This window comes from Haliaeetus albicilla, chromosome 9 (assembly GCF_947461875.1).
Source record: "Haliaeetus albicilla chromosome 9, bHalAlb1.1, whole genome shotgun sequence".
Classification (NCBI taxonomy): domain Eukaryota; kingdom Metazoa; phylum Chordata; class Aves; order Accipitriformes; family Accipitridae; genus Haliaeetus; species Haliaeetus albicilla.
The window spans coordinates 9,629,680-9,655,202 of record NC_091491.1 but is presented as its reverse complement, the minus strand read 5'-3'; the positions used below and the strand labels follow the sequence as shown (position 1 = coordinate 9,655,202).

General features: G+C 47.7%; 2 protein-coding genes across 2 annotated transcripts; one reads left to right on the top strand and one right to left on the bottom strand.

Moving 5' to 3' along the window:
* Window positions 1–358: 358 nt before the first annotated feature.
* On the top strand, window positions 359–8,028 carry RFC2 (replication factor C subunit 2). Its single transcript, XM_069791474.1, has 11 exons — window positions 359–567; window positions 1,462–1,531; window positions 2,172–2,213; window positions 2,629–2,735; window positions 3,907–4,008; window positions 4,625–4,725; window positions 5,419–5,576; window positions 5,946–6,011; window positions 6,497–6,577; window positions 6,923–7,036; window positions 7,723–8,028. The coding sequence occupies exons 1-11, from the start codon at window positions 446–448 to the stop codon at window positions 7,831–7,833; spliced, it is 1,074 nt and encodes a 357-aa protein (XP_069647575.1). The 5' UTR covers window positions 359–445; the 3' UTR covers window positions 7,834–8,028.
* Window positions 8,029–11,220: 3,192 nt separating this feature from the next.
* Window positions 11,221–24,675, bottom strand: LAT2 (linker for activation of T cells family member 2). The gene is made up of 12 exons (XM_069791472.1): window positions 23,650–24,675; window positions 23,068–23,107; window positions 21,472–21,515; window positions 20,548–20,602; window positions 19,839–19,882; window positions 19,225–19,263; window positions 18,605–18,635; window positions 18,405–18,460; window positions 16,469–16,534; window positions 15,572–15,640; window positions 14,612–14,684; window positions 11,221–12,241 (listed from the first exon to the last, which is right to left on the bottom strand). The coding sequence occupies exons 1-12, from the start codon at window positions 23,735–23,737 to the stop codon at window positions 12,223–12,225; spliced, it is 624 nt and encodes a 207-aa protein (XP_069647573.1). The 5' UTR covers window positions 23,738–24,675; the 3' UTR covers window positions 11,221–12,222.
* Between the last annotated feature and the right edge of the window lie 848 nt (window positions 24,676–25,523).

The window sequence follows — 25,523 nt, the reverse complement described above, 5'->3', positions numbered from 1 at the left end:
CTTACGGTATTTTGTGATGCATCTTTTATTGTTTTCATTTTAGAGGGGGAAATAAAGGTAGCTAGAAGAAGAAACAAAGGTTTAGACTCCTGAAGTGCAAACGTATTCCTGTTTTTATTAATTAACACTTAACCAGTCAGTAGGGCAGTAAAAGCAGTCAGCCTCCAAAACAGCGGAGCACAAGCCCACCCAGCCGTGCCGTGAGCGGCCCCTAGGCCTACCCCCAGTCCCTCCCCAGCAAAGCCCAGCCCCGCCGCCCCCCCTCAGCGGCCTCCCAGAGCTGCCGCCGAAAGCGCCGGGACCTGCTGGAGCCCGCCCCGGCCGGGCGGGGGAGAACCCACCCGGCCTTCGCCGTCCCGCCCCGCGAGGCGGGCCCGAGAGCGCGGCCCTCCCCTCACGGAGGCGGCGGAGAGACCGGGGCCGGGCCGGGCCAGCCGCCGCCGGGATGGAAATGGAGGTGGAGGCCGTGGGGGACGAGAAGGCCGGGCCCGCGGCAGGCGAGAAGCGGGGATCCGCCGACCCCCCGGGGGCCGCTCCCGCCGGCGGCGGCCATTACGAGCTGCCCTGGTGAGCGGCGGAGGCGGCGCGGCCTGCGCCGGGGCTGGGGGGGGGGGGGCAGCGGCTGCAGGCGAGGGAGCCTGGGCGGCCGTTGAGCGCCTGCGAGATGGGGCCGGGGGGGCGGGGAATGCGGGAAAGGCCGAGGGCCATTGGTGCAGAACGTGGTGGGGGCGGGGCTTGCCGTGGCATAGCCTATGGGGCGAGCGGGGGGCGGGGCGCGCCGTTGGCGGGAAGGCGGAGGCTCGCGCCGTGCTGTCGGGCCTGGGTCCCCGCGGCGCCTCCGCTCAGGGGGTCGTGTGGGCCGGGCCCTGCCTCCCTCTGCGGGGCGGCCCCGGCCCCGGCCCCATCCCGATCCCGATCCCGATCGGCTTAGGGCCTTCCCCCCGTACCCGCCGGGCTGCAGGAGCTGGGTCTGACTTGGAAGTGGGGGGCTCTGGCAGGGGTCAGGGCTCTGCCTGCAGCCGGTAACCTGTCCAGGCAGGGCTGGGGCCTGTGAAGTGGGAGTGAGTGGGGAGAGGGCACCGGGCAGCCTCGGGCAGAAAGCAAGAAGTCCCTGTCGAGTCCAAAGTCATCGCTGCCTTGTGTTAACCATGAGAGAGCGCACAGGGCGGCGTCTCCCCTTAGCCCTGTCAGACTGAGGCACCAAACTCGTGTCCGAGTTGAGCATTTTTTTCTTCCTTTTCCTTTTTTTTATACCAACGGATGTAAAACAACCTTTCAGGAATTAGTGTTGTGGAATGCTGTGCTTAGCAGGGAGGGGGCACCCTGCAGCGTTTGCCCTAAAGACACATCAAGTCATCTTTGCCGCGTGCTGTCTTAGCGGAATCCTCCTCTTCTGTCAGTGTAAAGCACTATTAAAGTTTTATTAGATGTGCTGAAGTGTGTGGGGTTTTACTTTTACAGGGTGGAAAAATACAGACCCATGAAACTATGTGAAATAGTTGGAAATGAAGATACGGTGAGCAGGTTGGAGGTGTGTAGCTGTCCCTTCATTTTTTTGAAATGTTAGCCCAAAAACCAATTCTGCGCAGATCCGCAGACCAAAAGCACTTTTGTATTTTTACATCCATAGCTGAGTATGTGGGAAAAAAAGTTTCTGATATACTCAAGAAATTACTTATTTTAGGACATGCTTGAGTGGTGTTCAAGGAAATAATGCCTTCTTGAATTGGAACGTTGTTTAAATTGGCCCTGTTTTGATACAACTTAGAAAATGTGTAGCTGTTATAATAATATTGTTTCAATGAATAAATGTAATTTATATAACAACAGAAAGAAACATAAATTTCTGGAGGAAAAATATTTTCCTTGACAAGTGAGTTTGTGAACACGGTATTTGTTAACAGAAAGCTTATACTAGCAAACATATAACAGGTGCAAAGGAAAGGCAAGAGTACTAAAGACCTGTGGGATTAAGTGCTTTTAAGTTTTTCCATATTATTCTAGGGACTGACTTCTAACGGTTCAATTGAAAAAACAAAACATGAAAGCAGCAAGGTTCAAAAAAATGAAAGCAGGAGGGAAGAAAAGAAACTGTAGCTCTGTTTCTCATTATTAAAATAGAATTGGAAACTATTTGTTACATAGTTTTAAAAATTTTTATTCTTTCTTAGGTCTTCGCAAAAGAGGGGAACGTACCAAATATTATAATTGCTGTAAGTATTGTTGTGTTGTACTGTATTTCACTGTGTTGGTCCTGGCTTCTGAAATCTAGCCACAAAAGCCTCCCAGTATAGATTTGCATTGTGCCTGAAAGTATTGGTAAGAGATGTTGATTGTATGGCCACTGAGCAAGCAGTGTTCTTGGCAGAATACACAAATGGTGAACAGCTTTCTGTTAAAACCTGACCTGGCCCTCAGATGCCCATTGAAGCATGTCTCGTGCTTTTCCCTGCAGTGTTTCTCTCCTCTGTTGGAGGCAGGATCCCGAACTCAGGCAACCTCTAGTCTGGTGTTTTGCCTGCAGTTCCTCTGTTGCAGCTGTTTTTCATGATGGGAGAGCATTGTAGAGTCTACAGCATAGAAAATGATATTAAACTTACCAGCAATTGTTGCATTTTGCATTTTTAGGGTCCCCCAGGAACAGGTAAAACCACCAGTATCCTCTGCCTGGCGCGTGCTCTGCTTGGTCCTGCATTAAAGGATGCTGTTTTGGAGCTGAATGCCTCAAATGACAGGTGAGAATGAATAAACCTTATCAAACTTTTAAAGAAGCAGCAAGTATCCATTTTTATTTTTAGTTCAACTCAGGCCAGTGTGATAGGCTTAATGCTACAGTAAGGCCTCTAGTACTTATTTTAATGCAATTTTTCCAGCTAAAAGTTAGGCAATCTTTGATGTCCACCTATCAACAAAGATATTATTACTTGATGTTTTATAAACTTGATAGGTACCTTCATGCACAAAAATATAAACAGATGGAGTGCAGAATCCATAATGGTACTGTTTTCTTGAATTCACTTTAAAGAGTTAAGCTTCCTGCATTCATGAAGATCCTCCTAAGAATGAAAAGTGAACAAGTTGTTTACAGTGGAACTCTTCAATGCTTAAGAAAAAAAGTGAAGTGATAGAAATTAGCACTGTAAGGGCAGTTGAGGATTAAAATGTAGGATAAGGGTGTTAGGTATGTAGAGGACACTGACTCTGCTCCAAGGATCAGGCACTAAGGGCTGATTATATTTCCCAAGTTCTGTAGCAGACCTGTCCTGAAGTATTCTGAGGACATGTTCTAGAGGGTTGTTTATGAGTACAATACAGTTTACCTGCTTTTTTTAATATCAGTTATAGAAGAGCTATAGAATCACAACATTCATTTTCTAAACAGAACAAAAAACTGAAGTCCTTTATTTTTAAAAGTAAGTCTTTGCTGAGACTCAGTCTAGAAAAGCACCCATGTTGTGCTAAAATGATGCAGTCTGTCCAGCTGTTTTTCTTAAACTCTTCTGAGTAATAGCTGTGTCTGTGGATGTAGCTGTGTGAAGTACTGGCAAAGAAGCAAAGCACTGTTAAACGCTTCTGCCCTTGTTCAGTTATTACCCCTACCTTTTGCCAAACATACGTAATTTTGTGGCAGTACTGTAAGGTTACTGACACATATGTACTGATACTGTTAAATTATTTTTTCAAAGCCTCCAGAAATAAGGAGTATTGGTGTTTAAATCTGAATCAGTTAGGCAGTCTGGCTTACAACATGGTTTCACAACAGTTATACTGGCACAGCTGAAGGGGCAGGAACAAACAGCAGGAGAATAGAGAGCTCAGAACCGCTTCAGCTGATGTGGCTGCTGAGTAAAATCTGTTATGTAATTTCACCCCATTGATCATGAATCACTTGAATTATTGTTCCAGAGGCATTGATGTTGTGAGAAACAAAATCAAAATGTTTGCCCAGCAAAAGGTCACACTTCCAAAAGGTCGGCATAAAATAATCATCCTTGATGAAGCAGACAGGTACGTTGATTTTTTCTTAACCTCAGCTACTATGTAAAGTGTGTTGCATCTATCCTGTCTGTGGAGCTGCTCTCTTGGACAGTCTTAGATGTTCCTATCAGGCTATCAAAAATAATTTGTTGGGAAATAAATATGCATTGAACAGTGTTCTTACGAGGTTACTCATATCAAGCAAAGATCATTGCTTCAAAGGAGATACTGAATATTGGGGTGAAACACTTTGTAATTTATCTGGATATGAAATAGCATCTTCCAGTTTACTGTCTCTTTCCCTTGGAAAAGAGTCTGGCTTACGTAGACAATTTCACTGGATGAAAACTGGACATTCTCCTCCATCTGCATATAAGTAGTAGTATTCTTAGCAGTATTCTTCAGAGTAGTAATGATCTATTTTTGTGTGTTTGTTAGTTTTATGGAGCTCTTGGTGACTACCTGCATTGCAGGGTGATTTGTTCACATGACTAGAGAAAGCTGCTTAGTTTATCAAGCCAGAATATCAAGTAATTTACAAAGCACTGTTTAATATCAGTAAACTCTGAAGCTTGTGTAAAAATAGTTATTAGGCTGCACCTGTAAGTCAGTGAAGGGCTTAAATCTGTCTTCTTTTCTCCCCCAGCATGACAGATGGAGCACAGCAAGCATTGAGAAGAACAATGGAAATTTATTCCAAAACAACACGCTTCGCACTTGCGTGCAATGCCTCTGACAAAATCATAGGTAAAGTGCTGCTAGTCCCTGGGAGTTTTTGTCATGTGTTCTCCATACTGTTGGCTAACTTCCAAGGCACTTTTCAGAAATACCTTGGACCTGCTCATTGCAAGAAACCATGGTACTTCTGAAAAATCAAACCACCTGTACATTCAGCTAATAAAAGAAGAGTATATTTGTGTAGCCGGGGAACCCTCTGAACAGCTGGTTTTGATGGATAGTGCTATGCATGACTGCAGAAGCAGATTTCTTTACTTTGGGCTTAATCTCCGTCCAACTCTGCTACAGTTTAAGATGTTTGATGTATTGTTTAATGAGTATTGAACCCCTTTTCTTGTCCTGCTTTCTGAAACATAAAAGTTTGCCTACAGGCTAGCACGTTGTAGACCTTTAGACTTTTCTTGTTTAGCAATGAGAAACACATACATTCAGAAAACAAGGAGAACAGAAGCAGCTGAGCTTCATATATATATTTGCACATATCTCGGAAAACTCAAGCAGCACATTTGGGCTCAAGTGAAGGACTGTAAAAATTGTATGCTCTTAAGGAGATGCTATATTCTGTCTAGAGCTGACATGTTCTTTTTCTTTAAAAGAAGACAAATGAAGAGTTGGAAGCCGAGATACCTTCTTCCAAGATGAAAACAAATGGTATTTTTTTGAGAGAAGAGGGAAATGCTAATTACGCATCTCTGTCCTCAGAACCTATTCAATCACGATGTGCAGTGCTGCGTTACACCAAGCTGACAGATTCACAAATCCTTGCAAGGCTACTGAAAATTGTTGAGAAAGAGAATGTACCATATACAGATGATGGACTAGAAGCCATTATCTTCACAGCCCAAGGAGATATGAGACAGGTAAAAGAAGAAAGGCAACGAAACAAAGGCTTCTGTTTAAAGCAAAAAAACCTTTGAATTGTGGCTCTCAAAGATTTATCTTTGGAGAGGTAAAGCAAAGCGGATGTGACCTGTGGCACAAAAATAATTAAACTCTTCCGTTTTGTGAGGTTTTAAGGTGGATCTGCTTCTTAAAAGTAAATTGGTGGGAACTGGATACCAAATTTGTGGGAGGAAACAAAGTCTGCATACATTTGCAATTTACGCTGTTGCTTAATTGGAAACTGCTTATTTGGCATCATTTTCTGAAAAGTGTGTTTCATCCTGAGGAGGGGAGTGAGAAGTAGAGCACTTCCAAAAATAAATGAAGTCTTATTTTTTCTTTCACAGGCATTAAACAACTTACAGTCCACATATTCTGGATTTGGCTTTATAAACAGTGAAAATGTCTTTAAGGTTAGTAGTAGCGTAAAACAGTGATGCTAAAATTTTAGCACTACAGCTGTGTGAGAACTTCCATCAGGTATATAAGCCTTTGAAAGTGCTTTGCCAGTATGCAGACAGCACTACATATGTAGCAATTAAAGCATTAGGCCGTAAAAAAGTGCATGTGCCTTTTGAAAAGGGAGAGTGCGCTAGCAGTCCCTAATGGCATGCCTGATACCTTCTGGCTTTCCAGCTCTCTCAAAGCACATGAATCACATAACTGCTGGGAAATTTCACAGTGATAACTTTCGAATCTATTACTTGGGTCTTCTCATTTCATGCCATTGAGTCTGCCATGGCAGGATAGCTGAAAAGTCATATTAGTTAAAATTTAATCTGTATTATAGAACGTGTCTGATTCAGTACTTTAGCTGTATAGAAGCTTTGTGAAAATACCAAAGGTTTAATGGAGAGTCTTCTAATATTTTGAAGTGTATTATTTCTCTTTGATATAGGTATGTGACGAGCCTCATCCTCTGCTTGTGAAAGAAATGATACAGCACTGCATAAATGCAAATATTGACGAAGCATACAAGGTTGGTTTTCATGTGTTGTGTTGGCGTAGACAGACAATTTTTCTCTACAGAATTCTTGTTTGTTTTGAAGAATTCACAGTGTATGTTGTTTTTTAAGATAAGGGCAATACCATGTAAATAAGCTGATGATTAAATCCTTTTTATGCAGGGGTTTGTTCAGATGAATAAGCCCACAAGCAAAAAAGCAAGTTGTATTGAAATTACTTCCTAAACAACTGAGGTTAAATCATCTGATAAATAGTACATGCAGTTCCAGTAGTTATATACAGCTCTTCCAAAAGTGAATATACTTGACTGACCTGATAAGTTTTGCAGATAATTGAGGGATTATTCTTGCCTGCACAGATTCTTGCCCACCTGTGGCGACTTGGATACTCTCCAGAAGATGTGATTGGCAACATCTTCCGTGTGTGTAAAACCTTTCAAATGCCAGAATATCTGAAACTGGAATTTATCAAGGTTAGTACTAACCTAGCTCCTAGTGGGGTCTTTTGGGTGTTTTTAAGAAGGTGATGTGATCCCTAATACAGGGGCAGGCTCAGGGTTTTCTGTTTGAGATTTGCTATATAGTACCGCAAAAAAAGTATTTCTTAACTCATTCCTGCTTTCTTTCCCACTCTGCATCATCAGTTTGTCAGCAAGAATGGTGACTTGAAGTTTAACATGTAATCATAACCACCCACAGAAGTGGCAAAAGTCACTTCAGTGATCAACTAGAATTAATAACAAATGTAATGCTGACTGAATTTATTATTTACATCAAAGCATTAAATAACTCCTTGAGAACTTTCTTCAAGCGCCTACTTGATTCTAGTCCAATAGACAGTAAAATATTAAATTATATTAACAGCCAGTTGACAATTGGTAAACTGGTGTAATGGAATCGCTCTTCAGATTTAAAACCTGTCCTCAAATGTATGCACCTTGCTTCTTATAAAGGAATTGGGGAAATACAGGCTTTGATCAAAAAAAAAAAAAAAAAGGCATTCTAATTGGTTTACATGAGAAGATACACTTCTCTGAGAAGTTTGAGTGACTCGAAGTTGGTCTCTTAGTAGTAAGGGATAGGTTCTATTTAGTCATTAGTCATATTATGCCTAGACTGGGGGAGAAAACAGAAGATTTTGCAATGTCTTTATCACCAGGAAATTGGGTACACTCATATGAAGATAGCAGAAGGTGTGAACTCACTGTTACAAATGGCTGGACTGCTGGCCAGACTGTGTCAGAAGACCGCCGCCCCGGCAGCAAGTTAGATGTTTCACTGAGCTGAAGCCTGCTTTCTGGAAGGTGAAGGCCTGGCGTGCAAGGTCAGCAGCCCTGGGTGCGTCCTGAGTTCTGCATGCAAAGAGCCTGTTCCTTGGTTTTGCTAAATCACAGAAAAATAACCAGGTTCTATTGTAAAAATGTTTTGTACTTTTTTATTTAGACCAATAAAGCTTTAAAATTTACTTTGACCCAAGAACTCTTACATGTTGTAAGAAGAGAGTACTGTGATAGTCCAGAGCAATAAGGTCTGCAGGAATAAAAAAACTTGAATCCCATTGTTAGTGATTACACTTCAAGTGTGGTCATGAGTGGTGGTCTTAGACCAAGACAGAAAAATTTTTGCACAAAATAAGGCATTTAATGAAGTTACAACTGAGGCATGCTGAGCAGGTGCCACTCCTGGGTGCTGTTTACGTGCTGTGGAGAAGGAATATATTTTCACCAAACATATGCGGGAGAAAGATTACACATTTCTTAATGGTGCCAGCTATTTATTTTGGATATTCCTTTTGTAATCTTTTAAAAATTTACCAAATTCTGGGATAGTCTGCATTCGAGTTCCCTTTTCCATTCTTGCTTGTCCAAGTTAGATAATGTCATTTCACTGTAGTTTCAGCATACCAAAAAGCTACAGCATCACACTTTCCTGTCTGTTCAGTTTTAGAAACCACCTTGCCAATGCAGATGAGCAGTAAAGTGTGAAATGCAGAGTGAAAGCAAATATAAATTGAATTTGACCACCTCCATATCAGATGCAAGATGTGTGTCTCCAAGCAGAGCCATCTTAATATAATTAAGCATGTTCTGGTTATAGCAGTCAAACAAAACATGGTAGAGGTACAAGTTACTGGAGCCTGCACTTCACCCTGCCCATTCTGTTGACGCTTTCCACCCCAAGTATTCAGTTGCCTGCACCACAGCTGTCTCGGTGCCAAACTGATCATCACTTGGCAGTATAAGTCGGCTTCAGCCCAACGACAGGCCCCTGCACTGAAGCAGTGGCTGGTTACACCCTCCATTTCTCTGACTCAGCCACAGGGCTACTGAGTTTCAGCAGCAAGAGCTGGTAGCGTCATAAATTGCCCCATCAAGACTTTCTGCAGCTCCTCTGACAAGAGCCTGAAGACAACCCTTTTTAATTCAAAGTGCAGGAGAGCAAGTTAATTGACAGCTAAAGCACAGACACATTTGAGCTTGCTCCCAAATGGAATAAAGCAAACAGCTCTTAGAATAATGGATGTAATAGTCATTTATCGAATTTACCTTTTGATTCCTAGCCAGTGACTTGTCACTACTAGCATAAACACTGTTAAATGTACAACTAATAATTTAGTATTAAGGGGCTTAAGCTGCTGAGTTCTTTACAGACACAGCATCACAGCTTTTGTCCCCAAAAACTTAAATAAGGCACTTTTAAAGAATAGATTAATTTTCCTTTGGCTTCACATCACAGCCAGCCTACTCTGTCTTTGCTTTCTAGTTAAATATGTTCATTGCTGAATGGGAAAGGAAGAGATGTTACTGTAGAAGTTTCATAAAATAGAAAACCCCATATTTGGAGGACTTGTGAGGCTGGTCCTTACCCCACTGCATGTACATACCTGCGCGTCATCTGGTTTGCTGTGTTGGTGCCAGTGGAAGGGTGGAAACACGGAGGGTCACAGTTCCTGCTCCTACCTGGTTGATGTGGTTTTCTCAACTATATTAAGTAGCTGCATTTCCACAGCTCCAGTTTGGAGCTGACTCTCTTCTGGGCTAACCCTTTACAGCATTGGGGGCACATAATCATACTCACTTTTCCGGAGAAGAGGAATAGTATCAGTCCAAGATACCACCAACACAGCTGGTTCTACCCAAGGTGGTTGCTCACCCTCTCTGAGGGCAGAGCAACTGCTTTCCAGCAGCTAGCTAAGGCTCCCCAGCTCCATTTCAGAGCCGCACCAGTGGTGCCAAAACTACTTTTCTAATGCATCTTAAATTGAAAACAGGAAGTGAATTGCTCACTTGGCTGCCTACCTAATATGAGGAGAGAGATACATGGACCCAGGGGAGATGTCATTTCTCCTTGCATTATGTTCAGACAACGCAGGATCTGGCAATTTTGGTTGACCACCAGAAATCCTTGCACACCTAAAAAGGAGTCCTGAAAGGACAGTGCGTCAGTGAACACACTCACACATACGCACCCACTGCAAAGAAAAACCATGAGGTGTTTCAGAACAAGACTGTAATAACGCTGATGAAGGTTCCCGTAACAGCCCCTGGATATCTTCCAGTGTAATGAGATCACTGGCTGAAAAGTACTTCAGGAGCTTTACAAAGCTAAGAACGGCTTTACCCCTCGCTCCAGCTAGCTCTTCTGGAGAGCTGCAAGGGGGGATTTGCGCAGACTCCCAGGAAGAGGAGGGAAGATACTCCATATCCAGCTCCTGCCCCCCCTGCTTTAGGTCCACAACTTTCAGACTCAGATTTTGGCAGTGGAGGAACCTTACACCAGGAAAATGTAATTGGTCTAATTCACCTCTCTGCTTAGCGAGGGGAGCACTAAATCTTGTATTTTAATGTTTTGGCTGTGCACTCACCTAATGGCTAGAACTTTCTGGGAGCTCTCTAGCTGTGTGCCAAGGATCTTTTACTGCTGCTAATCTTCTCCTAATCATTTAATGGCTCCCTCTGGTTATGAGATGACTCACCAGTAGGTGTTAGATCACCGCACATCACTGAAAAATGGAGCTCGCCCTTCCCCTCCAGCAAAAAGTCCACAGTCTGCAGCACTTCATGGGGAACAGGAGCTTGTTCAGGTGCTGACAAGTCACCAAGGGTGACAATGTTGCCTCACTGGAAGAGCCAGGCACGCTGTTTCAGTAACAAAGGCATCTCCTCGTTTCCTTGCCTGTCTGTGAGCCTGTGCAGAGCCAGTGCATGCTGTGGCTGTCACTGTGTCTGCTCCAGGCTCACTGGGACGCTGGTGTCCCCCAACTGTGCAAGCTTTTTGCAGAGCATTTAAATGTCAGGAAACCAGAGGGTGTGAGTAGAAGTTGGGCTGGGAGAAGCTGGGGCAAGCAGAAGGCAACTGTAGCTCCCTGCACGTGTACGTCCCTGAAGTGCACTAGATTTTCTCTGTTGTAAGAGTCCTGTGGAAGCATTTGTAGGAGCTACAAGTAAACCTTCTCCTAAGCCAACCGCCAAACCACCCGCTGCTTCAGCTACACGGGCAGTGGCCACCCATGGTCTCAGCGATTCTGCTAAACATACAGCCAAGTCATTTGCAGCAGGAAGCACCTGACATCCCCTTCTCCTGCTTCAGGGCTCGCTCGCCCTTAGCTCCATTTCTCTCCTCCTTACCAGTCCCAGAGACGTGAGTGTGGGGCTCCATCCCTTCCTGAAGCAGTTTTCTGAGCCGATTTTGAGGAAGAAGGCTTTAAGGAGCTACGTTTTCTCCCCATCAGATCCCACACACCGTTCTGTGTCATCTCACGTGCTCCCAGCCCAATCTGTCTCACCCAACCAACGCAGACAACATCTGCATCATAGCAAACTGTAATAAACCACCTCATTTTCTTTAGATGCATTTCGATTTTAATAAATAAGTGGTACAATGGTGCCAAACCCGTGCATCAGGGCTCAAGAGACAAGGGTTATGTTTCAGGGCTGCTGTTCCCTACAGCACTACTGAACGACTGGTGCAGTTTCCGAGGCTGACAGCTGCGGATCAGACCTTCCCAGTTGTTGCAGGGTGTTTCTATCATTATAACAGAGATACCTAAACACAAGGAAAACTGCCATAGAGAGACACTGTGAATTACAAGCTGTGGATAAGGTGGAATTTAATCCTTTTCAGCTTTTGTGAACAGGTTGGTATCTCATTTAATTCCAGAGAACCACTGCTGTTGTAAAAGCAACCTCTGCCTTGCCAGTTCCTCTCTTGTAGGAAACCACTTCTGTAGGAGAGCATAGGAACTAAATCAGAACATAATCCCCGTGTCTTAATACCATCGTGCATGAGTCACCCTGACAAATAAAGTAGCTAGCTGCATTACTGCTCAGCAATTTAACGATTCATTTCATGCCTGACAGGAGAAAACACTGCACGGACTGGCCATCCTCCCTCGAGTAGATGTGCAGGAAAATCAGGTGGGATAACGAGCTCTTGGCTTGCTGGTGGTTCACTGCCGGGCAGAGTGCTTTCTCCAGCTTCAGGTTTGCAGTTGGACTTCACGGGACTTCAAGCAGAGCATTTCTTCCTTTCAGCAGCACCCCTTCTATGTGATCTTGGGCACAATTTGGAGAAGAGATTTGACTGAGGGATTGAAGTCCTCCCTCTCCCTGTGTGCGTGCTTGCTGGGTGTGCTCCTACAGCTCAGCAAAGGACTTCTTCAGACTTTGTGCAGAATACTTGAAAGAAGAGAGGGAAAAATAGTGAGTCCACTGACTTTTAATCCCTGCTTTCAATTTCTTAACTCTGCTCACATTTTCTTTCCAGGGACAAGTAGCGAGGTACACTACAAAATGTCTACATCTAAGCAGAAGCCCCAGCCGTGCTCCCTGATGATGATCCCTGAGCAAAGCAGAAGGCACAGACGTGCCAGGATCCCATTTTTTAATTCACCCACCCTTGGTGGAGAACTTGTGCTGGCATTTGTTGGTTGGACATGGGGCTTTTATTACTCTGCTAGCAAAGGCTATAAAAGAGGCATCATTGTAATGGCAAAAAGTGCATTGGCAATTTTAGTTTACTTGCAGAGCTGCCAAAAGCTATTTACACATACAGCCACAATAGCATTTTGCTAGGGCTTACAACTGGAGGTTTTCCCAGAAAACCTGTTATCACCAGTGCTTTGCAGGACAGCTATTCCTCCCTCTTCTACCTTCCCAGCTTCATTTATCACTTTGGGAGGCAGATTTATGGTAGCCCCGCGCTGCTTTGATCAGTGCTCTCCACCAAGTCAGGTGCGGTCATTACAGCAGCTTTGCTAAATGTTTTGGGCATCTATCAGTCCTGATTGTTCCTCTCTCAGCTCTGAACGAGGTGGGGGTTCTCCCCGTTACAAACAGAGCAGTCTGGTGTGGCCGGTGCCATGGAGCCACTACCAGAGCAAAAAGCAGGGCCAGGCTGTGACTAACGCAGAAATTTAATCCCCTCCTCCTTGAAATTTCTCTGTGGAAGAGGAATAAATGCAGAATTGCTTATAAAAATTACCATTATAGCACTTTTCATTTTTTCATGGATAATCTGGCTTCCTCCCCCCAGATGCTTAGCCAACACAATGCCTGGCTATTCCTATATAAATACCTTCCAAACCAAAGAAGTTTCTCTGCAAAAAAGCAAGTTTCTCTGCAACCCCATGTGAAACCGCCCATTTTTATGATATTCACTTGGTTTGCTCAAGCAAAGAGGGATGCCTGGCAGCGAGGTACTGCTGCAGCAGGTTCCTCGGGCTGGGGCTCCCATGGTGTTGGACCATAGGGAGCAGTGGATGACCGTGGGCAGGGGAATAGGCATCCGGGCAGGCTGAGCTGTATTTGCTACCAGCCAGACCACATGCACATGGTGTTGGGAAGGGACTTGTGTGCCATGGGTGACACATGCTGAATCCTTGACCAAAAAGCACAACCTGCCTTTGGTGCAGTTTCCCCTCCAACACAGTCTTTGTCAGAGCTAACGCTGCCGGGATGGGCTGCTGAAGTTCAAAGCAAACGCTGTGACATGGACAATAGGGTGACTGTGCTTTACATGGTGGGGACAAATCTTAAATACTTTGCATGGCTTCAGAAAGATCTGATTTTGGACGCTGCCCACTGCTGGTGCCCACAGTCTGAGGAATATGAAAGCCTGTAACTGGAGCTGCCAGCGTGTGGCATAAGGACAATCTCGCTGGGTCTCTGCAGGTGCTTAGAGAGTAAAATCCCGACAAGGAGTGCAATACTGGTCCCAGTCCCTCTCCCAGCTGCAGTCCTAGTCCAGTCTGGAGTGGGGTGACCAGCACTACACGCTCTAACCAGCATGTAGAGACACCACAGATCTATATGTTAGCACAGCAGTGGTTCATTTTCCTCTTTCCCAGCAATCCACATATGCTTGTCTGCCAAGAACTCAGGTGGCATCTGCTGTAAGCTCTCTGCTAAGCCTCCGAGAGCCCGTTTTGAGCCGCAACAGCTAACGCAGAACCTGTCCCTGTGTTTGGTATATCTGAGGCTGCTTTTTTCTTCCATACATTACCATGCATTTACCGACACTGTTATATCACCCACTCATTCAGTGTCATGCAATCTTCCTGCAGCTGTCCGCAGATGGTTTTTATTTTAACTGCCTTGCGTAATTCTTTATCATCAGCATCAGGTTGCTGCTGATAATGGGGCAGGATATGGGGTTGTAGCACAGCAGGCAGGGCTCAGCTGAGCCCAGGGAATCCTTTACGCTGCTCAGCCTCCGAGCTGCACAGACCAGAGGAGTTTTGGGGGTTCCTGTCTGCAGCACGTAGCAGTGCCGCACGAAGCTGCTCTGAAGCAGTTTTAAGTTCCTGTTGGAGGAGGGCGGTGCTGGGACATGGACTTTGACAAATTTATCTCCATGGCCTGCATTAGTCAGCTTGGTATGGCATGGCACGGGGCAGGCTGCTCCTGCTCCCTGCGCTGCCCGCATGGGCTGCCGGGCAATGGCTGGCCCTGCCAGCAAGAAGCAAAGCTCCAACCGAGCTTCTGTTTCGCATGAGCACAATCCTCCCACCCCTAAATAAATACAACAACCATTTGCTCTCTTTTTACCTTTGCTTTGACAGAGGGGCAGGGGCTGTGTTGACGTAGTCTGGCTCATCATCCGGGCTTTCTGTCTGCAGAGCTGTGGGCGAGGATGGGAAGCACTGATCAGTAAGCCGGATGATCTAAAAACACATCACACCATAGACACACTGTGCGTCCTGCCAATATTTAGCCTTCAGTACCAACATGTTTTTGTGCCTGGGCTAAGAAACCTCAGATCACAGTGTCAAGGTCTCCTTGAAGGGGCTTCAGAATGGTCACAGCAAATCTGCAAACACTCTGCAAGCAGCGAGCGTGGACAGCTTTTCAGAGCCAAGAGAGACGGACTTAGATTTAATCTTGAGGGTGCGCAAACAGGATAACAAGAATCAGTTTGCTTAGGCAGCTTCCACATCAGAGACACAAAGCTCTTAAATACATATCAGAAAGCTCTTAAACATATATGTATACATTCACCACTATCTCCCAGGCCAGGCTACCCCCTATGCTTCACAGGAAGCCGCACATTAGATTAAACTGCTGTTTAAAGCTTAAGAAATATGCACCCCTGATTACTGCAGGAGAGTCGCAGGCTGTCCCACTGGATGCGCATGCTGCACATTTCTTTGTCAAAAGGGATTACGAGGCTTGCACCAGGGCAACTTCAAAACGTAGAAGGATATAAGACATGAAAAGAGTGACATCATTCTGTGGCACCCCATGGCCAGGGTTTAGGCACAGCCACCTACATGGTGGCCTTTTGAGTGCTAGGAACACCAGGTCCCATCACAGTGGCATTCAACTACAAGTGCATGTAGCAATTTGCACATTGCCTTAGATGTTTGTCACAGATGACTGGGGAAAAAAATAACTCAAGACGGGTGCGATGGCTGCATTGCCCTGAGCGTGGTCTATACTGGTCTAGTGCAACAGGCACCCTGTCCGTGAGCCCCATCCCTAAATAGTAAACAATTGCTGAGAACATACCTTCTGCTTCCTGGAGTTTCCATATGTGTATCGCTGCACTGTTCTCATAGTCTACAGCGTCATCTGTGACTAAAAAGAGTTTGGACAGGATGATGCTGAACAGCAAATAGACTAAAAATGGACCTTTGTGAAACCCCCCTCCTACCGCTGCACCCCGACCGCCCCATGCACGTGGCTGAGTTTCCAGCCTGGCTGCTGCCGTCCTGCCGCAGGTCTGCTGATGCTGCCTCATCGCTTTTCCAGCCCTGACCACGCGCCTGGATAGCTGCAGGCACGGACAGGGATCAGACTGGGCCCTGCTGCTCCTGCCTCCTCTAATCGCTCCACACAAAGCCAGGCAGGAGCAGGGCAGGCTTTAGCAATGCAGAAAGCGTTGTGATAATTCACTGAAGGAAACCAAACTGACTTCCTATTTTGATTGCAACATCCCAGGACAGAAGCTGGAAGCCCTTAAGCAGACATTGTGGTCCAACATCATCCTCCAGCGGCTCACTGGCTGCAGCCTTCTTGGGCTGGGTGTGGTGAGAAACCTGAGCTGGGGGCTAGAACCACGATCAATCTTGGCTATAACAACACTAAAAACATTGAGAAGCAATGCAAACCCCAAAGCTCCTGAACTGCTGCAGAAACCTCCAAGTCAAAGGGACCAGCTTGGAGGTGAGCTCTGGGCCAGGAAGGTATCACCACGTGAATTTTCCTGCAGAAAGGGGAAATGCTCCAGGTCTGCTCTGTGCGTGCAGCAGCCCCTGTACCCCAGCTCCGCCGGCACGGAGCTGATAAGAAGAGCCAAGCCTGTGAATGAGGGGTTTTTCCTTCGGCTGAGCAGGTCACCGTCCCTCTCTGCACTTCCAGATACCTTCGTGCAACACGCATGAACCACAACAGCAACACACCTACCCAGATCGGAGCTGTGAGACACCTCAATGATGACGTTTTGATAGGAATGGGAATCCTCCTCTTTCTCTGGCGGAGAGAAGAAAGAGGGGGGACAGAGGACTTAAGGAAGCGTAGCTGACCTGGGAAGATCCCTCAGCACCTGCAGGAGAGGGCATTTCCCACAACAAAATGCACATTAGCTAAAAACCCATCAGTCTTTGTGACAGCCTGTGCTGACCCAGGAACGGGGCATCCCCAGCGCAGCTGAACCGGGCAATTGCTGCCCCGTGGGAGCATCATCACCAACGCCATGGAGCGCCGGCTGAGCCTCTCCGGCCACGGCACCGGCCATGGCACGAGCCACCTGAGGGCGAGCTGCCAAAGCTGGTCCTGAGGCACCGTGACTTTTCTTACGGATAGGAATAAAAACCAATCAGCATAATTACTAACCCTACAGCAGTCCCTACGGTGAACAGGGGGAGGGCTGGCTCTGTCGAGGAGTGAATCACCAGGCTCCCAGCCCAGGGTAGCAGTCAGGAGAGGGTTTTCCTTCCCAGCGAGTGTTAAGCTTGCGACTCCAGTGTCTTCTTGGGCTTATTCTCAGTTTCTGGGAAGGCACTGACCCCCAGTCCAAGCATGCAAAATCTAATAGCATCGAGAACCAAAATCTGCTTGAAAGAATTTAAAACCCCCAAGCTCTTTGTTCTGTTGCTGGTTATTTCAGCTCTCTGGGTTGGCCCATAAACAGCTGAACCACGTGAGTCCCTATATTGCTAACCTCAAAACCTGCATCCACTGACGCTGACAACACCACTGACACCCAACAGTTCGTGTGGTCATGGCACCTAAGCTTGAAAAAGTTTGCAGACAGTGTAAGCACCGCTGCTGCTCACCCCACAACCCTCCAATGCTTCTCCAAAGCCTCTTCGAAGGGGACAAGCACTGAGCTCAGCAGGTTGACTGATCTCAGCCAGGACAGGCAGTCCCCGCATGGGCGAGGGCTCTGCTGCCCAAAACCCCACTGGGCAGGAGAGGAAGGCATTAGCCAAGCGAGGCACTCAGAGCAGTTCCGTAAGAGCTACACACTGACACTACCTCTAGGTAGTCCTCAGCCACAGAAAAAGCATTAAAACTAATAAGGGATACAAAAGCATTTATGTTAATACATTCAGGTTTCTCTTTCTCCCCCCCCCCCTCCCTTTTTTTTAAAGGTAAATTTTTTTGGTAAACAAGGTATTTTTTCTCTCTTTTTTTAAATTTTTTGTTTCCTCCCCCCAAGTCTCTTTAAACAAAAAATAGGATTTGTGTTTTGAAATTCATTTTAGATAAAAATAGATTGATGTCTGAGTCAGTGCAGAGAAGTGCTGCGTACCCAGGGAAGTGAAAACATTTCACAGATGCAATATGTGCCTTGAAAAGATGCATTTGAATGGAGCGGTGCATTTCATCCCACCTTCATTCACTAGCTTCCTAAACCAAGCACACAAAGTACTTGATGGTGTCCCTTTGGCAAAAAGCTTCTGGAGGAGGGCATGCCCGTTCCCATGCATCTGGGCAGGACCCTGTGGGGCTGCAATATCTGCTCATGCAAACCAGACTGAGCTAAGAACAGGGAAATGGCCTCATTACCCTGCACGCTCTTGCAGTGATGGATAATTTGCTGCTGCCCAGAGACGAAATGGAGTAAGAACAAAGTGTTTTGTGCAATCGGAGTCATGGATGTGTTCGGGCTGTCCAGCCAATGGAGGGACTGATCGGGGCTTGGGTGTCCCTCACACCCCACGGCTCTGCTACACCACTTAACAAACCCATGTCTCCTGGCCCCACGCTTGCTTCAGGCCATACAGCAATAACGCACAGACCTAGGCAAGAAAAGTCTTGCGAGCTCCCTGGAGCCACGGGACAGCCGGGCTGGCGGCTGGAGAAGAAACCCCTCTCGCTCCCGTGGAAACCTTACCATTGGGTGGCGTGAAGAACCTGGCACAGTTGTAGTAATCCAGAAAGATGGGCTCCCTGCAACAAGAGCGTCTGCCGTGAGCTCCTCCTGCCCCAGGCAGCCCAGGGGCTTCCCAGCCTGAGCGACAAGAGAGCCAGGACCGCACTGGGACCAGTACGGCTCCATTCGATCACGCCAGCAGGCAGCAACCAGCTACTTACACGTAGGCAGCGTCCCCTTGCAGGCAGTCCTCTGCAAGCACAAAGGGGTTGCCGTCAGCACGCCATACCGTTGCATAAACTCAAACTGCCATCTCAAAGCAGAGCCGGACAAATTCCCCGAGCACAGCTATAGCAGATGTCCCCAGCAGCCAGAAAGCCCCTGGCACGGCCCCAAAGCCTGTCCACAAGCAGAGCCGGGAGGCTGGAGCAAGGGGAGGCAGCCCCGATCCACCCCAGGCCCTGAAAAAACACAGGGCTCACCACTTCTCATGGACAGATCCTGCCATGCCAGCTGGCAGGGAGATCAGGAATATCCTCCCTGGTTTGGGAAAGGAGAGCACAGCCCCACGCACCGATAATCCTCTCAGGGCGAGCACCAGCTCACGCCGCCCCAGGAGGGAGCGGAGGGCTCGTGAGCATCCCGGCCCCCTCCACTCTGAGCGTTAATCAGCTCAGCACACATCTTATAAAGCAATCACTAAATTAACCAAGCCAGAGCTCTGCCAGCGGCGGTGCCCACCGCCTGCGCGCTCCCCACCGGCTCTTATCCCTGGTCGCCTCTCATCACCTCGGCAGCCTTCCCTCCCCAAACCCCCGGGGCATGTGGCTGCAGCACTTACCTGTCAGGAAATTCTGATACCTGGGTTCGGTCCTGCTCCCTGGGGAAAAGCAGAGGGGCATGTTAAACTCAGGCTCAGGCTGAGCGATGGGAGCAGTTCGATGATGGAGGCACTGAGCATTTTGGCATCAGCAGCTCTGCCCCTGCTCAGCTCTTTGCTGGGGGCCGGGGAAAGCGGCTGCAAGGTTGGACATCCCGGGACAGAGGTGTTGGGACAGCCAGGTGGGATATTTTAAATAATCTGGCCCTGTGGCTCTAACCAGGACTGGTCAGCCAGAGCAGAAAAAGCACTGGATTTTAAACTCAGACCCAGGCTAGATCTTATTAAGCGTTGCTGTGCAGCATCATGGGTAGGTGCTAATAATAGGAATTAATTTTATCATCGCCCAGCTTGTTTCCAGGATAACCCCCTGTCCCCTGCCCAGGGTCCAGCAGTGAGTAACCAGCCTCTCGGAGGCTCTGTCTTTCCAAAACCGGTGAGAGCTCCCAGCTGGCACATACACAAATGAGCCAAGATTTGCAGCATCCCCATTTATGAATCTTGTGGTGCTTCCCCCGTGGCTGCGTGGATGGGGAGAGCATTGAAGCAGTGCCTGTCCTGGGGGAGATGCTCACCGTATCCAGCGTGGCGGGAGGCACCAAGCGCCTCGGTGGTTTTCCTGAAAGAGAGAACAGGGAGCTAAAATCCCAGGTCTCAGCAAACCGTACCAGGGGTTACAAACCACAGCAACGACTAAGCCAGATGGACCATCCGTGAAACCTCCCTGCAAGGTTATAACAGGACGCAGACCAAGCAATGGGAGATGAAGAGTTTGGGGTCAAATCCCAAGATGGGAATGAGTATGCCTGAATATTGCAGCAGAGTTATTGCAGCTGTGTAGTTCTTGGGGGTCCGGGTGATGGGGAGAAGGGCATTTCTCCTGTCAGACTGCTTATAAGCAAAGAATGGCCGTTTCTTTTTCATGATTTCACATACCTATTATGTACAGCAACAGCTTATTTCCTTGGGTTCGATTTAAACGGTTGCCAGTAGAATGCAGTCAGACTGAAGAAAACCTAGAAGTAATCTAAACCCAATATTGACCATCAATAAATTAAGCAACCTGATCTAGTTGAAGATGTCCCTACTCATTGCAGTGGGAGTTGGACTAGATGACCTTTATAGGTCCCTTCCAACCCAAACTATTCTATGATTCTAAGTATAGGCCAAGCCACATCTATAGGGGCCACAATCCAATCCCAAGTCCTGAACATTCACATATGTTGGGTGAACTTCATCCAACCTTGGCTCCACAGCTAGATTTTGTTTGGGTTTTTTACCTACCTTGCTATTGATAAGTTTTCAGGTCCCTTAATTTGTTCCAGCCTTTGGGTTGTAGCTAGCACCAAGAAAAAAAAGGGTGTTAATTATTATGGCAGCAGCAGGTATTTCAAAGAGCACAGAGCATCCACCAGAGAGGATTCCCTGGTACTGGCAAGCATATTTCTAACGTGTCCCAAAATAGCTTCCAAATCATTCCTTGAAAGTTCATAAATGGCCAAAACAGGAAACAAATAGAGGAAAAGATGGTGTCTGTGCAGACCACAGAGCTAGCAAACACACACCGGAGGAAGCTACAATCCCAACTGCTGCCTTATTGCCTATTCTCCCCCAAACCCACTTGATTCGGGGGCCTTTCCCGCGCTCAGCACCCCTCCCTTCACACCACGAGATGCGTCGGTAGGTCATGAGCTTTGGTCGGGCTGGGCTGAAGCAAAGGCTCGTAGTGGGGCTATGGGGCTCAGGCCCAGCAAGGTCCCAGGGAAAGGAGCAGCCCTACAGATGCAGATGGTGACATTTAATACAGACCCTGTTAGCAGCTCGCTTCAGGATAAAAATCAAAAGGTCAGAGCCTAACCCAGCCTGCCACAGGAAGCAGTAAGGGGGTGATGATAAATGAGTCACTCCTATCAATTCAGGTTCACCCACACTGTCGTTTTCACAGGGTTTCACAGAGCCCAAGTTTATAAGGCGTTGCATTTCAGTGACATTGTTTTAGTGATTTATTTCCAATGTGCAAGGAGATTTTTTCCTAGAGCTCAGAATTCGCATCCCTAGAAGCATCTAAGGTGGCTTTGACAATCTTGGTCTCATATCACTTTAACACCTGGCTTCAAGGTGACCCTTTTATTTTTACTTTCCCCCCATTTTGTGCGTGCAGGACCCCCGCCCCACAACGCAGGAGCCCCGTGCAATGTTCATACTCACTGGAATGGGATCGAATCACCCCAAAAGTCTGCTGGCTTTCGAGCCTGGAAAAAAGAGAGGTACAACTTCAGCTGAATTTGGGGGTCTATGATAAGAAAAACAGATGTGAGACCTCCCTGTTTGGTGACCAGAGGGAAGAGAGCACAGCCCCCACGCTGGGCTTGGCGAAATGCCGAGATGCATTGCTCAGTGCGTCACACAGGACCAGTATGAGCTGGGAGCAGTTTCCCGGACTCCTCTTTGACCCTTTAAAGTCAAGATGTGCTTACGGTGCATTGGCAGAGCAGCCAACATCAGCTAAGGGAAGGACCCAGGGATGAGGAAAATACCGTTTAGAGTAATTCCTACTCTGACACTTTATGCACCAGTTAAGACCAGAAGAGCATTTTCACCCACAAAAACCTGGGTGTTCACCCATGAAATGGCTTCAAACCCCACTGCTTCACCTCCGCTGCTGTCCCTGCCCCTTCCAACATCCCTCAACATCAACCTGAAAAAAATAACATATGTGCCCAGTAACCTCCTTACCTTTTATTTAACAGGAGAGCTGCTCCTCAGAGCACAAGAGGAATCAATGGCTTTTCTACAGCAGGCGCATACAGGCACTTAACTCTGATTTTGGGACCCTGAAAGTGTCCCTTCCCTCCGCTTTCATTCAGGTCACCCCCCCATCCCAAGCCGGTATTCACAGCACAGGGCTGGCGGGGAGACGAGGTGTCAGTGGACCTCATTGCAAAGTCTGCAAATGTATAGAGTTTAACCACTTCGCTTGCAAAAAGCCCAAACTAACCCAAAAGAGATCTCTAAAAAGAGCACACAATACCACGAGCCGGAAGTCAAACCACCTAATCCAGGTATAAATCTCAAGAAGTCGGGACGATTCAGTATGAGCCCGTGGGGGATGGAGCCTGTGCTGGCTTTTCCATCAGTCTGCGATGGACCACACAGAAGCCTTACCCCAGTCCTGGGCAAGCGGGGCAGAAACAAACACCCCGACCCCACAGAGGCCTTTGCAGAGCCCCTTTGCACCACATTTGCTCCTATATCAAAGGTTACAAGCCAGGTTTTGGTTTTTGTTAGTTTTTTGTTGGGTTTTTTTTTTATATCATTTAGCTGTGGTTTGTCTGTTGCTGAAGGAAATAAGGGGGGATGTGTGTGTGTGTGTACAATTGCATTTCCTTCGCTATTGATGCTGCAGGTCAGTGGTTGCTCTGGCAGAGGGTCCCACCAGCACCAGCCAAGGGCAGGGTCTTGTTTATGAAGTTACCAACTTCTCTACCTCATCTTGGGGCACAACAGGACAGGGTAAGGACTTGCCCTTCCAATTCCCCCAGATCTTTTTCCAACTGGTTAATGACTCACAGGTATCATGGTCAGAGCTTCAGTTTAAATTTGGATTAGTCTTTGTGAAGGCATTACCCCTTCAGCAGCGCCCTGGGTTAGGGCACAGCACCCTGCACGCCCCATTCTGGGATTCTTTTATTTTATATAAATGCAGATTTCAGCTGTGAGGCATGAAATGGGTCTGGCTCTGGCCAGGGTCTCACCCCGGGTGAGCTGTTTGGGGGAGAAGGGCGATTGTGAAAGGCAACTTACTGGCTCCTCCGCTCAGTCGGCTGCTTCTCTCGCTTGGTGGCTGGAAGACAAGGGGAAAAAAGCTCTCAGAAAAGGACGATTTGGGAGTTAAAGATCGGAAAGACCAATAAAACACGTTCACAAAACTTCTTCAACTGGGAGCACAGGAAGACAGGGGAGGGAGCGAGCAGCAGTTGGGTTAGAGTTTTGATTAATTTTTTTTAAACCATGTTTAAATTGTAGTATTTGTCTCTGACACCGCAAAGCAAGTCAGCCAGCCATTCCTGTCCCCCAAACCCCAAACTGCAGCCTCTCTCCCCCAGTAAAACCCACCCAGTGCTCAGAGTTGGGCTCAAACCCCTACTGGGTGCGTGCCTGCCCCACCCTCTTTGTATTTAATGTATATATGAATTTATCCCCCAGGCTCTCCTTCCGTGCCCACCCTCCTCCTGCCTGCCTGCCCCAGAGCCTCTGCAGAATTTGTCCCAAAGCCACCCACCACGGAGGGGACATCCTAAGAGAAAAGGGTCTGCCCACCATGACCCCCCCCAGCCCAGCCTGGGGCCGCGGGGAGGACCCCGAAGCACGCGGGCAGGACCTTACCGGAGAGCTGGCACTTGAGGCAGAGGCTGACGGTGGCCCCGAGCAGCATCAGCGCGGCAGCCACCCACAGCAGCTCCAGCTGCGCCATGGCCCGGCCGCATCCAGCCTGAAACGGAGCGGCGAAAGGAACCCCGTCAGCATCGGGGGTACGCGGGGCTGCGCGGCCGCCGCTGGGAAAGCCGTTACCCCCCCTCCCTGCCAAGAGCCATGTGCTATCTGCCTTCACACCCCCAAAGAGCCGGGCGTTCGCCGAGGATGCAGAAGAGACTTCAGGGTTGTATTTCGGGGCGGCAGAGGCGATGGCTTTTCCCTGCGCTGCTCTGGTCCGAGCGGCTGCCCACACGCTTTCCGCTCCAGTAAGACCTGAGCGCGCCCCGGAGCCGAACCCCTGTTTCACTGTAGGGAAAGAGAAGAGGTTCACGGGGTTCCCCTCAGGTCATCAGCACAAAGAGGAAAAACCCATTTGGATTTACTCATCCCCACTCCCACAACCCACGTTTCCATCGTCAAACATTATCAGCAGACACTATTTTTTAATAGCAAGAAAGGAAGACAGAAAGGGAGGCGCTTGGAAATATTCAAAGCTGCCAAGACCTCCGTATGAGGCACTCCGGCTATTTCCCTGCAGCGCAGTTACTTTAAATGTTAAATTCCCCACACTTTTTCCTGCATTTTGCTGGCTCAGACACTGACTCTTCCCCTCCTTTCCATGACAGCCTCTTCCACAAACAGCAGCTAACATTTTGTAATGATCAGCATGATTTGGCTTCAATTTCTTCCTTTAAAACCTATCCTATAAATATCACAGAAAACAGCCTGCTGGGTCTGGGACAGATCGTTTAGCCCATTCGTGTTCCCCGGGGCCAGATTTTCTTTACTTAGAGATTATTTTAATTTATTTTTGTTTTTAATAAACTTCTTCTTTGGCCCCTAGGGATAGAGAAGCTTCAACTTGCCAAAGACCAGAACGTCATTGCTCTGCCTGGTAAGAAGCTTTCCTACCACCTAACCTGAATATCCCTTATTACAATTCAAGCCTGTATTGTATCGGTATAGCCACTGTGGATGGGGGGGGGGGGGGAATATGTACATACAAAAATAATTAGTAATTAAAATAATGAAAAACAATTAAACTAATGTCAATAACAGACGATAGAAACCAGCAGCTTGATTCCGCCCTGCTGAATACCTTCTGCCTCCGCTTGCGTAAAGCACAATAAATCACACTTCTCTGCCCAAACTGCAAGCCACTCCGACACCCCGTTCACATGGGAGAAAACCCAAAGGTCTCCTCACAGTAGCCGAGCCTTTCGGTGCTGAGCGAGCATCCTCCTGCCCGTGCCAGTCACTCGGTGCTGGAGCCGAGGATGCCGGCGGGAGGTTTGCGGTCCGGTTTGGCATTGGAGTCCCAGTCCTACACCAGCGTCCTAATTACCAGGGCACGGTGTAAGTGGTTGTGGGGCAGGGGAAGGAGAGGAAAGACACGGTCCCCCATTCCTGCTCCAGACAGCCCCTCGAGCACAGCGTCGCTCTGGTCCTGCTGGGAGGGAGCGATTGCTGAAGGATGGGACGGGCTGCCGGGGGTTTGGTGTCAGCGTCCTCGCAGCAGTGCCCAAACACGACCTCGTGGCCCAAAAGCGACCCTACACCTGGCAGGATGACGACTTGGCTTTGAGACCATCCTCTCTGCTTGTGAGCAAACTGAGTTTATTTCTACTCCCTTCGAGGCTGCCTGGGCTCACAAGGATGTGGCAGCTCCCAGCACTCGCTCCATCATGGCTTTGCTCTTTCTAGACCCCTTGGCGGGGGGGGCATTTCCCTGCAAAGTCTCTTGCAGCACTTGCTGAAGAAGCTGGGATGAGTCGTTTTAGATT